This window comes from Mauremys mutica, chromosome 8 (assembly GCF_020497125.1).
Source record: "Mauremys mutica isolate MM-2020 ecotype Southern chromosome 8, ASM2049712v1, whole genome shotgun sequence".
Taxonomy (NCBI): Eukaryota; Metazoa; Chordata; order Testudines; family Geoemydidae; genus Mauremys; species Mauremys mutica.
The window spans coordinates 45,463,901-45,480,327 of NC_059079.1; the positions used below are offsets into that span (position 1 = coordinate 45,463,901).

The following is a 16,427-nucleotide window of genomic DNA, read 5'->3' on the forward strand; positions in this document are numbered from 1 at the left end:
TAGTTACCTCTTGGACCAGCTCCTGTGTGCCACTCTCAGGATTAAATCTAGAGTTGCCTCTCCCCTTGTGGGTTCCCGTACCAGCTGCTCCATGAAGCAGTCATTTAAAGTATCGAGAAATTTTATCTCTGCATTTCGTCCTGAAGTGAAATGTTCCCAGTCAATATGGGGATAATTGAAATCCCCCACTATTATTGGGTTCTTAATTTTGATAGCCTCTCTAATTTCCCTTAGCATTTCATCATCACTATTACTATCCTGGTCAGGTGGTCGATAATAGATCCCTAATGTTATATTTTTATTAGAGCATGAAATTTCTATCCATAGAGATTCTATGGAACATGTGGATTCGCTTAAGATTTTTACTTCATTTGATTCTATACTTTCTTTCACATATAGTGCCACTCCTCCCCCTGCACGACCTGTTCTGTCCTTCTGATATATTTTGTACCCCGGAATGATTGTGTCCCATTGATTGCTCTCAGTCCACCAGGTTTCCGTGATGCCTATTATATCAATATCCTCCTTTATCACAAGGCACTCTAGTTCACCCATCTTATTATTTAGACTTCTAGCTAGATCTGACCTTGATGTCCTGTCCCAACATCATGGTGGATGCTGTGTGGTTAGTTGAGGAGAAGAAATGATGTTTGGAGGCAGTCTGGCAATAGTAGGAAGCTCTCCACCAGAATGACCTATTCGGCTAAGTGGAAGCAGTTCTCAATATGCGTATTTAGCCCGGGGACTTTATCCAAAGCTGGCTTGTATTCAGGACATCTAGGAGTACCTGTTACACCTTCAGTCTTCTTGTCTAGCACTTGGTTCATTGACAGTCCACCTGACAGCAGTTTTAGAGTTTCATCTGCCCATCCATGGGAAGCTGATGTTTTCAAACCTCATGGCAGTAAGGTTCTTGAAAGGAGTCCCTCATCTCCACCTGCCACTTAAAGAGCCAATTCCTTTGTGAAACCTTAATAGTTTTAGCAGCTCTTCCAGGGCCTCTGTTTGAGACTCAGACTATTTCTTTCTCCCATCTGTTTCAGAAAACTGACTTGTGACAATAATGTCTGCAGGGAGAGTGGGTGAGTTGCAGGCTTTCATAGATGAAGCCTTTTGCATGCAATTTTCTAAAGGCAAAGGCCATATCCTGAGTTTTTATCCAAAGTGTTTCCCAGTTTCACTTGAACCAAGTATGTCTTTACCCTAAGCTGCATTCAACCCCAGAGGAACAATATCTTCACATATTGGATGTCAGCGATGCGTAGCTTTTTATTAGATAGGACCAAACCTTTCCACTCCTCCCCTCGACTGTTTGTCACATATATAGACCAAACGAAGCGTCAAGTGGTCTCTTCACGAATGATATCGAGGTGGATAACTTCCTGTATGGTGGCAGGATGCAATGTAGCCCAGGCTACACCTTCTCCAAAGGTGCAAGGTCATTCCATAAGCACCCAGGCAATGTTGACAGCATTTGTAAGTGACGTTCCTGTATTGGACATACTTTTACAAACCATTAGGCCACTACTGCTGTTTCCAGATCAGATGCAAACAGTGAGGCAAACCTGCAGCCAAACCAGAGCTGCTTGCTCAGCTGCCCCTCCAATAGATCTGTGGTGAGTGGCCATTCGGGCATGCGCAACAACTCAGCTGCATTAAACTTACTGTTCCCACAGAGCCTGCAGTCACTCGGCCTTCAGGGGTGCAGCAGCAGCCTATCCCAGAGTAGAGCCTGGCTTAGATGACCCCCAGGCTCAAGTATTTCCCCAACCACACCAGAGTTGCAGATCAGTCTGTTCAACAGCACTGCCCAGCCAGGAACCCTCTTGCAGCATCATAGAATCATAGAATCCCAGGGCTGGAAGGGACCTCAGGAGATCATCTGGTCCAGCCCCTTGCTCAAAGCAGGAGCAATCCCCAACTAAATCATCCCTGCCAGGGCTTTGTCAAGCCTGACCTTATTAAAAAAAAAAGTCCTTCCTCTGTACCCTGATCCAAACAGCGCTGGATCCTAGAAGGAATTGTTCAGCCTGAGGGCCTCCAAATTGACAATGGGATGGCATGTAGGGAAGCCACAGGGAGCAGATGGAGTAACAGTGCCCCCATATTGCTGAGCTGCGGTTCCAAACTCTCAGCAGTTAGGGAGGGCAGTGCTCCCAGGGGAGCCCCTAGGATGCAATGCATGAGTGCTGGTTCCCAGGGAACGATGGGTACTTCCAGGGAAGCCTCTAGGATACAGCAGGTGGGTGCTGGCTCCCAGAGGCTGGGGAGTGCTCGGAGGAGAGCCCTCAGGATGCAGCAGATGGGTGCTGATTCCCAGGCAATGAGGGGTGCTCAGAGGGGAGTCCCCAGGATGCAGCAGGTGGGTGCTGGCTTCCAGGGAATGGGACTCCCAGCCTGTTCCTGATACAGTTTCTATTCCTGCCCCAGTCTTACTTGAGCCCTGTTCCACTCTTGTCCTTGATCTTGCTCCAGCCCTGTTACTGATCTGCTCCAGCCTTGCCTCTGTCTGCTGACTTTGAGCACCTTGCTTTGACCTTTGGCCTATATCTGGACTCCAGATATGGTACAGATTTTGGTTTGTTTATGGACTCTGATCACCATTCTGACCTTGGCCTGTCCCCAGATCTCTGTTCTAGTGCTTTCCTGACCCAGTCCCAACTCTATGTTCAGCTTCCGCTCCAACCTCTAGTCCTGACCATTCGGATGCAGTGCCTGACACAAACTGTGGGAAGACAATCCTGCATTATTTGTTTAAACAGAGTCCAAGCCCCACCTCCTATGAGTACTGCTTCTCAGTCACCTAAATAGAATACTCAGCTGCATCTACTTGAAGAAGAAAAAATGGTTATCTACCTGTAACCAGGGCCGGCTCCAGACCCCAGCGCGCCAAGCGCGCGCTTGGGGCGGCGTCCCGCGGGAGGGCAGCAGGCGGCTCCGGTGGACCTCCCGCAGGCATGCCTGCGGAGGGTCCGCTGGTCCCACGGCTCCGGTGGACCTCCCGCAGACGTGCCTGCGGAGAGTCTGCTGGTCCCGCGGCTTTGGTGGGGCAGCGGAAATCCTATAGCCGCCCCTGCCTGTAACAGTTCTTTGAGATGTGATGCAGATGTTTTCCACAATCCACCCTCCATCCCCTCTGCATCAGGGTCTGTCCCTCCGACGTTCAGTGCAAATGAACTGAAGGGGTCAGGCTGGTGCTGCCCTTATGGCATGGGGAGGAGCTAGGGTTGCCAGGCATGAGCTCCACCTCTCTGAGTGCTGCTAGAAAAAGTTCTTTGGCTCCAGTGTGCTGGGGGTGCACGCCCCTAAGTTGAAAACATGTCTGTAACATATCTCGAAGAACAACAGTTACACCTAGGTAACTGGTTTTTGTCTTTCCCTCCTCACTGAGAAATGGGCCTACCCTATCCTTGTTCTTTCTCTTTGTTCTCATGTATTTGTTTAATTTTTTTTTACCCTTTATATCACTTGTTATTTTAATATTATTTTGTACTGTGACCTTTTTAATTTTGTCCCTACATGCTTGTCAGTTTAATATCTATCCTTCTTCTTCGACTGCTTGCTCAGATTGATTCCAGTTAGGTGTGTGTGTGTGTCGCATGCACAGTTGTTGGAAAGATTTTTCCCTAGTAGCACCCATTGGGTTGGCTGTGGAGCCCCCTGGAGTGGCACCTTGATGGCACTCAATATATGACCTTGCCGACCCGGTGACTCCTCAGTTCTTCTTCAAGTGATTGCTCATGTGTATTCCACAGTAGGTGTGTGTGCTCACCACGTGCACCGGTGCCAGAACCTTTTCCCCTAGCAGTACTCTTAGGCGGGGAGCACCCCCTGCAACCGCTAGAGTGGTGCCTGCCTGGCACAGTATAAGGGGAGCTGCGTGCTCCCCCCACCCTCAGTTCCTTCTTGCTGCCAGTGATGGTGCATCAAAACTGCTCTGCTCCAGCTTTGCTGCAGCTTGTCCCCAGAACTGTTGTTAATTCATTAGTACCTGTAGTCAGTTTAGTTTTCAGTGAAGTTTAGTTAGTTAGTAAGCCCGGGTCGGGGCATACCCCGTGCTCCGGGATTTAAGTCATGCGGCTCTTGTAGGCATTTTGTGCCGAGGAGTGACACACACACAGACTGTCTGTGCTGCTTGGGAGAAACCCATATCAGCGAAAGGAACAAGATCTGAATGTTCATGCTGGTGCCCGGAGGTCTGCCGATGTTGGCCCCATGCTCCAGAGGCAAGCCACCTCTGGGACTGCTGCAGTCACTGCCGGCCCGATCTCGGTCAAGGGAACGTTCCCAACACCACTCACTGCCCAGTGACCGTTCAGGGCTCAGTCCATGTGGATCACCCTTGACGCTGGCTAGGCTGTCTGGATGGGTGCCATCTGATTGGGACTCCTGGCACCACTCGTCTTTATGGAGTGAATACAGATGGGACCGTGGTGGACATCACCAACGGTCCTCGTCTCGAAGGAGGTACCACAGTCGGTCGCGGCACAACCATTGATGCCGTTTCCACTCAGCCTCCTGCTCCAAGTCTCTGCCTAGGCACCATAGCTCTGGGCGTCGATCGCCGGTGTTTAGCCGTCACGGGTCCACCCGTCGAGACCGTTCACGGAGCAGCTACTATCGTTGGTGCCATTCCTCTGCCTTGAATTCGCGGTCCCGTGGTCAATGTAGATCGTGGCACTGCCCCACTCCCGTCCAGAGGCAGCAGTGGGTTGTACGCCGGCTTGGCCTCCGCTTACAGTTGCCCATCTACAGGCCAGGCTAGCTAGCCCAATCAGCCGGCCCCGCTGGTGCTTCAGCAATAGCAGTGGCACCGAGTGTTGTGGCCAACCCAGTGGGGACTCGCTCAGTGGCCAAGGTGTCGGAAGCACTGTTGGCCTCCATCCCTAGACCGCCAAGAAAGGAGTTGGTGGAACCTATATCCTCAGGGCTGTGCCCAGAGTCCAACCCAGGTGGTGGATCCTCCGGTGCCAGCCGACACCCAAAGTACCGCACTGGCCTCCTCGCCCCATCCGGAGGAGCTGATTGCGGCCCTGCCCAACTCCGTCCCGGAAGAGGACTACCAGGCCCACCAAGAACTCTTAAAAAGGGTGGCAGCGAGCCTTCACCTCCAGGCAGAGGAGATGGAGGAGACCTCAGACTTTCTGTTAAATGTGCTATTCCCCTCGGCACCGGGAAGGGTGGCCTTTCCGCTCCATGAAGGGGTGGCAAGAATTTCAAATGCCCTGTGGCAAACACCAGCCTCGTTGGCTCCCATCTCTAAGCATGTGGAGAGCAAGTACTTTGTACCCACTAAGGGGCACGAGTGTTTGTATACCCACCAGGTGCCCAGCTCTTTGGTGGTCAAGTTGGTCAACCACAGGGAGCAGCAGGGGCAGCCAGCCCCAACCCCTAAGAACAAAGACTCTCGGAGACTGGATGCTTTCGAGAGAAAAGTTTATTTGTTGTCAAGCTTCCAGCTAAGAGTAGCAAACCATCAGGCTCTTCTGGTCACTACGAGCTTAATCTCTGGGGATCCCTCCCCAAGTTCAAGGACTCCCTCTTGGAGTGCGATAGAAAAGAGTTTAAGGCTCTCACGGAGGAAGGGGCAGCGGCCGCAAAGGCATCCCTGCAGGCCACTTTGGATGCAGCGGACACAGCCGCTTGGTCCATGGCCTCGGTGGTGTCCATGAGACGGGCATCATGGCTCCTGGTTTCTGGGCTATTCAGCAAAGCACAGTTGTCAGTGTAGGATCTCCCTTTTGATGGGAAGGTGCTGTTTGTGGAGGAGACAGACACAAGGCTGCATGGCATGAAAGACTCCCGCTCGAGCCTCCAGACCTTGGGCCTCTATGTCCCTGCTCCGGCAAAACCCAAGTTCAAGCCGCAGCGGGCTCCCGCCCAGGCTGCCCTCCTGAAATATGAGGCCGCCCAGAAGAAGCACAAAGGCAGTATCGGCCTGTCCCCCAGCCTGGGTCCTCTAAGCAGGCGGGTAAAAGGCATTTTTGACGGGATGCTCGCAGGGGCGGCTCTAGGAATTGCACTGCCCCAAGCAGGGCGGCACGCTGCGGGGGGCGCTCTGGCACGCCTGCGGATGCTCCACCGGAGCCACGGGACCAGTGGACCCTCCGCAGGCACGCCTGCGGGAGGTCCACCGGAGCCACCTGCTGCCGACCCAAGCACGCACTTGGTACGCTGGGGTTTGGAGCCGGCCCTGGATGCTCGGGAGTACGCCTCCAGTTCTCAGTAGGGATTCACCCCCAGTAAAGCACCCTTTTTCCAATCGATTGTGTGTTTTCCTCCCAGAATGGTCGCAGCTCACCTCAGACCGTTGGGTCCTCAACACCATCTCCTGAGGTTACACCCTTCACTTTACCTCCTACCTGCCCAACCACCCTCCACCCCTCTTGGGGGACCCATCGCACAAGGCTTTGCTCAAACAAGAGGTCGGGAGGCTCCTGGAACTAGGAGTGATAGAGGCGGTGCCCAAGGAGTTCTTGGGCAAGGGGTATTACTCCCGGTATTTCCTTATCCTGAAGGCCCAAGGGGGGCGCAGGCCTATCATGGACCTGCGAGGTCTGAACCAGTATATGGTGAAACTGAAGTTCTGCATGGTTTCCCTGGCCTCCATCATCCCCTCCCTGGATCCCGGGGACTGATATGCTGCTCTCAATCTACAGGATGCGTACTTCCACATCGACATTTGTGGGGCACAGGTGCTCCCTCCATTTTGTGGTGGGACAGAATCACTACCAATTCACAATCCTCCCATTTAGCCTGTCCACTGCCCCCAGGGTCTTTACAAAGTGCATGTTGGTGGTAGCGGCCTAACTCAGGCACCAGGGAATCCATATATTTCCCTATCTGGACGACTGGGTGATCAAGGGCACCTCCTGATCACAGGAGAGGGATCACTTGGCACTCCTCCTGACCACGTGCACCACCCTGGGCCTGTTGGTAAACAACACCAAGTCCAACGCATAGAGTTTATAGGGGCACTCCTGGATGCAATGTTGTCCAGGGCCTCTCTTCCCCCCAGACAGTTTCGAAACCCTGACAAGGCTCATCAACTCTATCGCAAGGTTCCCGGTGACGACAGCCAGGGCTTGCCTGCAGCTGCTAGGTCACATGTCAGCATGCACGCCATGCCAGACTTAGGATGAGGCCCCTCCAACTCTGGCTGGCCTCACAGTTCTCCCAGGCCACGGATAGAATGGACAAGGTGCTCACCGTGCCAAACTCAGTGATCACCTCCCTACGGTGGTGATCCTCACCAAGCAAAATGCTCCAAGGGGTCCCGTTCAGAGACAGGGCCCAGTCATTGGAGCTGGTGTCCGATGCATCAGACCTGGGCTGGGGGGCCCATGTGGGGAATTTTCAGACCCAACGTCTGTGGTCTCCGCAAGACCTGACCCTTCACATAAACATCAAGGAACTCAGGGCAGTGCGGCTGGTATGTATGGCCTTCTGCTCGCGCCTGAAGGGCAAAGTAGTCAGGGTTCTCACAGACAACAAAGCCTCGATGTTCTATATCAACAGAAAAGGTGAGGCCCAATCCTCTGCCCTCTGCCATGAAGCCCTCAATCTGTGGGACTTCTGTATAGCCCACGACATCCACCTAAAAGCCTTTCATCTGCTGGGCGCCCAGAACGTGAGGGCGGATCGCTTGAGCAGAGACTTTTCCTCTTAGCATGACTGGTCTCTACACCCAGAAGTGGCCCACCAGCTCTTCCAAAGGTGGGGAACTCCCCAGGTGGACCTGTTTGCGACCCACCAGAACCGACGATGCCCTTGGTTCTGCTTCAGGGGGAGCCTAGGGAAGGGCGCTATCTCCCGTGCCTTTATCCTGTCCTGGTCAGGCCAGCTTCTCTGCGCCTTTCCCCCATTCCCGCTGATCAGCAGGGTCCTGGAGAAAATAAAGACGGACAAAGCCAGGGTCCTCCTCATTGCCCTGGTGTGGCCCAGGCAGCATTGTTACAGGACCCTCACAGGCCTGGCGGTGGCTCTGCCGTGGCCTTTGCTGCTCCTCCCGGATCTGCTCTCTCAGGACCAGGGCAGCTTCCTCCACCCCAACCTGGCAGCTCTTCACCCCATGGTGTGGCTGCTAAATGGCTAGATGGCGAGGAAAGGGCATGCTCAGCACAGGTTCAGAGCGTCCTTCTCGAAAGTAGACGGCCCTCCACTCGCCACTTCTGCAGGGCGAAGTGGTCTCGGTTTTCTAGGTGGGCAACGGATCAAGGTGTGTCCTCAATGGTGGCCCCGCTCCAGCTTATCCTTGATTACCTCCTCTGCCTGAGGGCCCAGGGCCTGGCACCCTCGTCAGTCAGAATGCACCTGGCGGCCATATCGGCCTTCCATCCCCCAATGCAAGGACACACTGTGTTCTCCCATGTTATTACTGGATGGTTCCTTAAGGGTTTGGATGGGCTTTACCTGTATTCTAAGCCCCTGATCTCACAATGGGACCTGACTCTGGTGCTGGCTTATCTTACGGGTCCCCCATTTGAACCGTTAGCCATGTGTTCCTGGTCTCACCTCTCGTGGAAGGTGGCCTTCCTGGTTGCTATCACATCGGCCAGGCGGGTCTTGGAGCTCAGGCCTCACTCGGCTTTCCTTCCAAAGATCATGTCCCAGTTTCACTCCAACCAGGACATTTTCCTGCCTGTGTGTTTATCCCAAACCTTATGCGAGCAGCCAGGAGCAGAGGCTCCACTCTCTGGACGTTTGACAGGTCCTCACCTTTTATATCAAATGCATGAGGCTGTTCTGAAAGTTGAACCAGCTATTTGTGGTGGTGGCAGACCATATGAAAGGTCTCCTGGTCTTGTCACAGAGGATCTCACCGTGGATTAGCTCCTGCGTCCCCACCTGCTATGAATTAGCCAACATTCCAGCCCCGGCTCTCATGGCTCACTCCACAAGAGCACAGGCCTCATTGACGGCGTTTCTGGCCCAGGTGCTGATTCAAGAGATCTTCAGGGCAATGACGTTGTCCTCAGCACGCACTTTCGTCACTCACTACGCCATCACCCAGTATGCTAGTGATGATGCAACCTTCAGCAGAGCAGTGGTCCAGTCTGTCGTACCATAGCTCTGACCCCACCACCTAGGTAGGGCTTGGGAGTCACCTAACTGGAATTGATATGAGCAAGCACTCAAAGAAGAAGAAATGGTTACTCACCTTCTTGTAACTGTTGTTCTTCAAAATGTGTTGCTTATATCCATTCCAGACCCACCCGTCCTTCCCTCTGTCGCAGTAACTGGCAAGAAGGAGGAGGTGCCCGGTTGGCAGGGTCATATATTGAGCGCCATCAATGCACCACTCCAGGGGGCTCCACAGCTGACATGATGGGTGCTATTAGGGGGAAAAACTTTTTGACAACTGTGCACACGGCGCTCGCACAGCTAACTGGAATGGATATGAGCAACAGTTACGAGAAAGTGAGTAACTGTTTTTCATTGTTTGACCTAGTTTCCACTTCTTATATCACTCTTGAATTTTAGGTCATTGACAATATCTTGGTTAAGTCAGGGTGGTCTCTTACCATACTTCCTACCTTTCCTATGCTTTTGTGCCCTTAATAATGTCTTTCTTAAAAAAACTGCCAACTCTCCTGATCTGTTTTTGCTTAGACTTGCTTCCCACAGCATCTTATCTACCAATTCTCTGTTTGCTAAAGCCTTTTTGTCTTTATTCTGCTGTTTTCCCTCCTACCATTTCTTAGAATCATGAACTTTAATCGTTTCATGATAGAGTTAATATCTTTTCATCTCTTTATTTTTTCAAGCAGCGAGAAATGTGTTAAGCACCTCAGAAAACAAGTAAAGACACTCCCATCCCAGACCAGCATACAATCTAAATTCAGCATGACCCAAGAAGTGAGTCATAAACAAAGGGGATTTGGATGGGGGAATGGTACAGGGAGGATAAGTATGGCAATGAGACTGCATGGTGACTCAGTGAGGCATTTACATGTGTTGGTGCTTCTGTTCCTTTTTGTAACCCTTTTTTAAAAAAGAAAGAAAGAAATAGCCGCTAAATTGTTGGAAGAAGTTGCAATTTTGTTTGTTATCCCAATGTACGTTTATTCTGTAGTTTTAATTTCCTTCTCAGAAATCTAGTTACATGATTCTGGTACTATCATTTGAGAGAATTGTTGTGTACAGATACAGATTATAGCTACGGTTCTTCTCTTAGAAACGCGGGAAACCTGCCCCTCTCCACCTGCAGTTAAAAATGGTGCTAGTTTTGGACCATTATTGACAAACTACACAGCAGGTTCCTCAGTAAAATACAGATGCCATCGGTACCACATATTGGAGGGTCCTGAAACTGTTCATTGTGTACAAGGAAAGTGGACAGCTCAGCCAACTTGTTTAGGTAAGTCTTGTAGAAAAATTAGATGTTGTATTATGTTGTTCATGATTGATAAGACCATGGGAAAAAACAACCCATATAGCTCTGTGGGAAATGCTGTGATCTCAGTTAAATTCCAGGTGGATAATGCCTGCATCACACAAACTGCTACCACTATGATATCTTTCTTTGTAGACTTGCTGAGACAAGTACTTGATGACTGAAAGAACGAATCCTTCTCTCGCCTCTTGAATTTTAGCCTTGTGGTCAGTTTTGAGGCATAGTGGTGGGGCAGTTTGCATGGTCATTTCCCAGGCTATAGCTTTTCTCTGGATAATCAGAGACTTTATTCTCCTGTGTTGTTTCTCAATACCTTTCATGAGAACTAAATTTGCAGGAAAAAATTAGTATACATACAGAGACGGTAGTAATGGTAGAGCAGATCCTTAGTAGTAACCAGTTTTTCTTTAAAATGTCATTATTAGAAAACTCTTATAGTAAAGCACAAACAGACAGGGTGCTAGAACAATCTGTATAGTGAGGGTGCTGAGAATCATTGAACCAAACTGTATACCCTGTATATAATGGAAACCACTTCAAGTCAGGGAGTGCTGCAACACCCCCCGCATCCCTAGTTCCAGCACCTATGCAAGTAGAAGACCAATACAATTATATTTACTTATTTAATGTAATAAAATGTGCATATCTATTCATTTAAAAACAACCAAAATAAAACAGACCTAAAGTAACAACAATTTAACTCAAAAGAATACCAAGAAAAAGCAAACACTCCAAACAATTAAAAAATACTACCCTCTCAAATCAATTCCTCAGTCAGACATCTAAGTAAAAAAATTAAATTTGCCATGTGTTGAGTCCCCTTGTCCTGGAATGGTTGACAAAATCTAGCATCTGTAGTACTGCTGTCAGTTCCAGTAGATGACTCTTTTTTTCCTCTTAAAAAGATTTTTCCAGTTATGGAAACTAAGTAGGATTAACGTTCATATTTCTGTCATCAGCAGAAGTGAGTTATTTACCATCAGTAAACACGACCTGAGGTACCACATGCACCACTAGTACTGATTAGCTTGATTTCCTTGTGTCAGATTTCCTTGTGTCAGAAGGAGTTTGTCCCCTGTGATGGGGCAGTTTACATTCTGCAACTTACCTTTAATTTTACCTATTGTAATTGTGATTTATGGTGAGTAAAGATCTAAAGAAGTTGTAGCATATCATGTAAAGTTCAAATCAGTTTGCAGGATCATTGAGTTATAAGCTTTTTTTGGCTAAGAACTTTTAAATTTGGGAATTGTTATGAAATATTTGTATAAACATAGATGTTTGTCTTCTAGAACCATGCACTCTTAATGTGGATGATGTGAGCAATAACAACATAGAGATGAAATGGAGACTGGAAGGAGAATTGTTTTTCCTGCATGGTGACACGATAGATTTTGTATGTAAACAGGGATACTATTTGTCATCCTCCAGCAGGCAGTCTCAGCTAACAGTACAGTGTACCCGTGGAAAACTCAGATATCCAACATGCATTATGAAAGGTAAAACAATAGCTATTTTGCAATCCTATTATAACTCACCCAGTTCAGACACATTGAGATTGCTTTGCTTGAACAGTAAAGGCATAGACTCTGCTATTAATAGCAATAGAAGTTTAGGGTCAAATTGTCCTTTCCATAGCAAATATGTATTTTAAAATAACATGAACACAGCAGAATAAAACATTTTCCTTGGGGGGAGGAGGGAGAGGGTGCCTGCAGAGACTTGTCTTTCTAAACACTTGTAGCCCAAAGATTTGCTGAGAATCCCAGCTCCACAATTTAAGTGCATACAAGGTAAGAAGTTCTTGCAGACAAACTTAAATGGATGCCAGATTCTGCTTTTAGACACACTGTATGTCTTTGTTAAAGTTTTTGACACTATTTATTTTACGTAGATCCCAAAGAAAAATGTGGCTCCCCCCCTGTTATTAAGAATGGAGATGTTATTGGCCCACGACTGACAGAATATGAGAATGATTCTTCGGTTGAATATACTTGTTTTGATCATCATTTTTTGCAAGGGTCCAATACAGTCTATTGTTCCAACGGACAATGGACTACCCCACCAGATTGCATAGGTATGTAAGATATGCTTTTGTTAAAAAAAAAAATGACAAGCTCAATAAAAGTTGATTCAACTTTTGTTTCAGGTTTTTAATATTAATTTCCAGTATTCAAATTAAGTTCTCAATCTGAGCAGTTTTGGCAGATCTGAAGCCTCTGGGCTTTGGTAGATCTGGGCAAACCTGCAGTTGTTTATCCTCTTTTCCTAAGCCTATAAGAATTGGAGTATGTATGCAACATCCAAAAGTACTATCATCTGATGTTTGTCTAATGCAGTAGAAGGGAGGAAGGTGTTTGTGTCTAATTTTAATATGCTAGCTATAGCTATACAGTCTCATATATTAATATTAACCTGTATATTAAGTTTTATAAAGGAGATTAACTATGTATCTTTTTTGTGTTAAGAACCATGCACTTTATCGAAGGAGGTAATGGACAAAAATAACTTAATACTGAGATGGAGTTTTGATGACAAATCTTATTTTTTCCATGGGGACTACATTGAATTTCAATGTAAAGAGAATCATTATGGAGCACCATCAACCTCAGTGTTTGATTTTAGAGTACAGTGTAGCAGAGGACAGCTGACATATCCAAGATGTGTTGAGAGAGGAAGGTAAGGCTAAGGCAGTATTTAATTTGAAATTTGTACATGCATATGTATAACATTTTAATTTCCATTTATGGGCTACCATTTCCAAGATGATTAACCAGCACTAACATCGATTCTCAACCAAACTATGACTTTGATATATTTGCAGGTTGCTAATATATTTATGTGCATTTCACATATGGCTTCTATGAGCCATGTAGTTTTGTGGGTGGTCCTTTTTGGGGGGTTGGAGAGGGAGCAATAGAAGTAGTTGCTATAGAATCTCTGAAAAGAATTAAATGTCTTCCTGTGTGAAGTGAGTTGAAACTGTTTGGTCTGGTGGTTAGAAGGTCTAGGAACCAAAGGTCTAGGAACCAGAAAGATGTTAACTGTAGTTTTCTGATGGCTGAATCAAAAGTATTATATGGTGGGAGTGCATATACTAGGAGTTGCAACCTCTAGATGGGTGTAACTTGCTTGGCTTGAAAGTTGTGGTGAAATTATAAGATCACAGTCGCCATTGGAACCCAGAGGGAGAAAACAAAGGAGAAGTTCTTTTTTGAGTGATTGCTTGTGTGCATTCCACAATTGGTGAGCGTGCTCACCACGTGCACTGGTGCCAGAAGTTTTCCCCCTAGCAGTACCCTTAGGGAAGCACCACTAGCAACCCCTGGAGTGGTTCCTCTATAGCGCAGTATAAGAGGTGCTGCGTGCTCCCCTCACCCTCAGTTCCTTCTTGCCACCAGTGAAGGTGCATCGGAACTGCTCTGCTCCAGCTTGGCTGCAGCTTTCCTCTTCAACTCTTGTTCATTCATAGTTAGTAGTACCTGTAGTTAAAGTAATTTAGATTAGTGTTAGTTTAGTTTAGTGCACCCAGGTTGGGGCATGCCCCGTGCCCTGGGCTTTAAGTTGTTTGACACTTGCAGGTGGCCAATGCCAGTGAATGATCTGCACATGGACTGTTTATGCTGTCTGAGGGAAACTCATCTCAGCGATTGCTGCAAGATTTGCAAATCCTTTAAGCCTTGGACCAAGAAGGAAAGGGACATTTGGCTCTGAGCCATTCTGATGGAGTCGACATTGACCCCAACTCTGGTGCGCCGCTCCGAGTTGGCACTGAGTACCGTGGTGTCAGTTCATGGTTGACCCTTCGGTACCTTCCACCAGTTGGCACAGCTCCCCATCCACAGAGCATGCCAAAAAGGCTAAGAAGAGGTCTTCTCCGCCAAGACACCGAAGCAAGACCGGGGGAGAGACTAGACCCATGTTGGGCAGTTCTCGATCTCTGTTGGCCTCCAGGTCTCTGACTCGGGTCAAGTGGAGCAGTCCGGCCCACTCGGTGCTGAGATCCCCCGGGTGCCCTCCACACCAGAAGCCCTTCAGGCAGCCCGGGATGTTATGTCTCTGCTGGTACCAGGGTCACCGTCACCATTAGCTTCTTGGTCCAGAGGCAAGGCACTGCTTGGATCTCCGCAGTCACCGCCTGGTTGGTACCGTTCGCGGTCTAGGGAATGTTCCCGACACCGTGTGCTGCTCAGCGACCACCCTGTGCACAGTCCACACCGTTCCCCGTCAACCCAGACCAGGTTGTCTGGCTAAGTTCTGACTGGCAGGGGTTCCAGGCACTGCTCCACCTTGAGGGACCATAGACCTCATGAGGGGAGCATGCCCCGTTGAGACCAGGACAGATAGCACTGGAGATCCTTGTCTCTGAGAGGCTACTGTAGCCCATTGCGCTACGGGCATCGACACCATTCCCGTTCTTTGTCTCGCTCCAGGATCCTGCCATGGCACAGGTCTCATAGTCCCGGGCATCGATCACCGACACCTCACCCTCACAGATCCTCCCGTTGGAGCCGATTGCGGAGCAGCTGCTACCGGCAGTACTCCTGCTCCTCCATGCTGGGATCATGGTTTTGTGATCGACACCATTCCCAATGCCACCACTCCTCCCGGTCCCGGGACAGCAACAGGTCGTATGCCAGCCCGGTCTCCCTTTGTACTCATCAGTTGATGGGACAGGCTAGTCAGGCTGAACAGCCTGCTCCACTGGTGCCACAGCAGGTGCATTGGTACAGAGCTCCTTGGCTGGCACCATGGTACCAATCGGTCGTGTGGGCCCCAGTGCAGCCCCCAGTGGTGGCTCGCTCAGTGGCTGGAGCCTCAGCAAGATCCTTGGCCTCCCTCTCTCAGCCTCCTAGAAAGGAGTTGGTGGGGCGTTCATCTCTGGTTCTGTGCCCGGAGGGCAACCAAGTGGTGGGACCCCTGGTCCTGGTGAGTATGCAGAGGTGGAGGAACCCTTGGACTCCCTCTTCAACATTCTCTCGGCCTTGGCACCGGGCAGGGTGGTCCTCCCACTCCATGAAGGGGTGGCAAAAATTTCAAACACCGTGCAGCCTTGTGTCTGTCTCCTCCACAAACAGCACCTTCCCACCTCCTTCCAGCATCCTCATCTGTCAAGGTGCACTTGGTGGCTATATCGGTCTTCCATCGGTGCAGGGGCACACGGTATTCTCCCATTCTATGACCTATTGATTACTTAAGGGATTGGATCATCTCTTCCCATGCATTAGGCCCCCAGTCCTTCAGTGGGACCTAAACTTGGTGCTGGCCCAGTTGACAGGTCCCCCATTTGAGCCGCTTGCTCGTGCTCCTGGTCATACCTCTCATGGAAGGTGGTCTTCCTGGTGATGATCACGTCAGCTAGATGGGTCTTGGAGCTCAGGTCCCTGACCTCCAAGCCCCCGTATGCGGTGTTCCATAAGGATAAGGTCCAGCTCCGAACACATCCTTCGTTCCTCTCCAAGGTGGTCTCCACCTACCACATGGGTCAGGACATCTTTCTGCTGGTGCTCTGTCTCAATCCCCATGCTTCAAGTGAGGAGTGCCGCCTCCACATGTTGGATGTGAGACAGGCTCTGGCCTTTTACATGGAGCGGACTAAGCTGTTCAGGAAGTCCTCACAGCTGTTCATCGCCTTGGACGAATGTATGAGAGGTCGGATGATCTCCACTCAGCAGCTCTCCAACTGGATCACCTTGTGTATTCATACCTGTTACGACCCGGCGGGAGTTCCCCTGCCATTGATTGTGAGGGCACACTCGACCAGGGCACAAGCCTTGTTGGCTGCCTTTTTAGCCCATGTTCCCATTTAGGACATTTGCAGGGCTGCCACATGGTCTTAGGTTCATACATTCACCTAGCATTATGCAATCATCTCACAAACCAGGGAGGATGCTGGGTTTGGCAGGGCAGTGCTCCGTCCTGAGAGTCTGTGAACTCCTACCCACCTCCAACAGATATAGCTTGGAATTACCTATTGTGGAATGCACATGAGCAATCACTTTAAGAAGTAAAGACAGTTGCCTTTTCCATA

General features: G+C 49.4%; 1 protein-coding gene across 2 annotated transcripts in view; it reads left to right on the forward strand.

Moving 5' to 3' along the window:
* F13B (coagulation factor XIII B chain) overlaps positions 1–16,427 on the forward strand; it is a 56,134-nt gene that overhangs the window by 38,175 nt on the left and 1,532 nt on the right. For both annotated transcript variants that reach the window (XM_045028976.1, XM_045028977.1), the window contains exons 8-11: positions 10,178–10,360; positions 11,689–11,895; positions 12,291–12,473; positions 12,865–13,075. In XM_045028976.1, the coding sequence (XP_044884911.1) occupies positions 10,178–10,360; positions 11,689–11,895; positions 12,291–12,473; positions 12,865–13,075 (784 nt within the window). The remainder of the gene's footprint in view (positions 1–10,177; positions 10,361–11,688; positions 11,896–12,290; positions 12,474–12,864; positions 13,076–16,427) is intronic.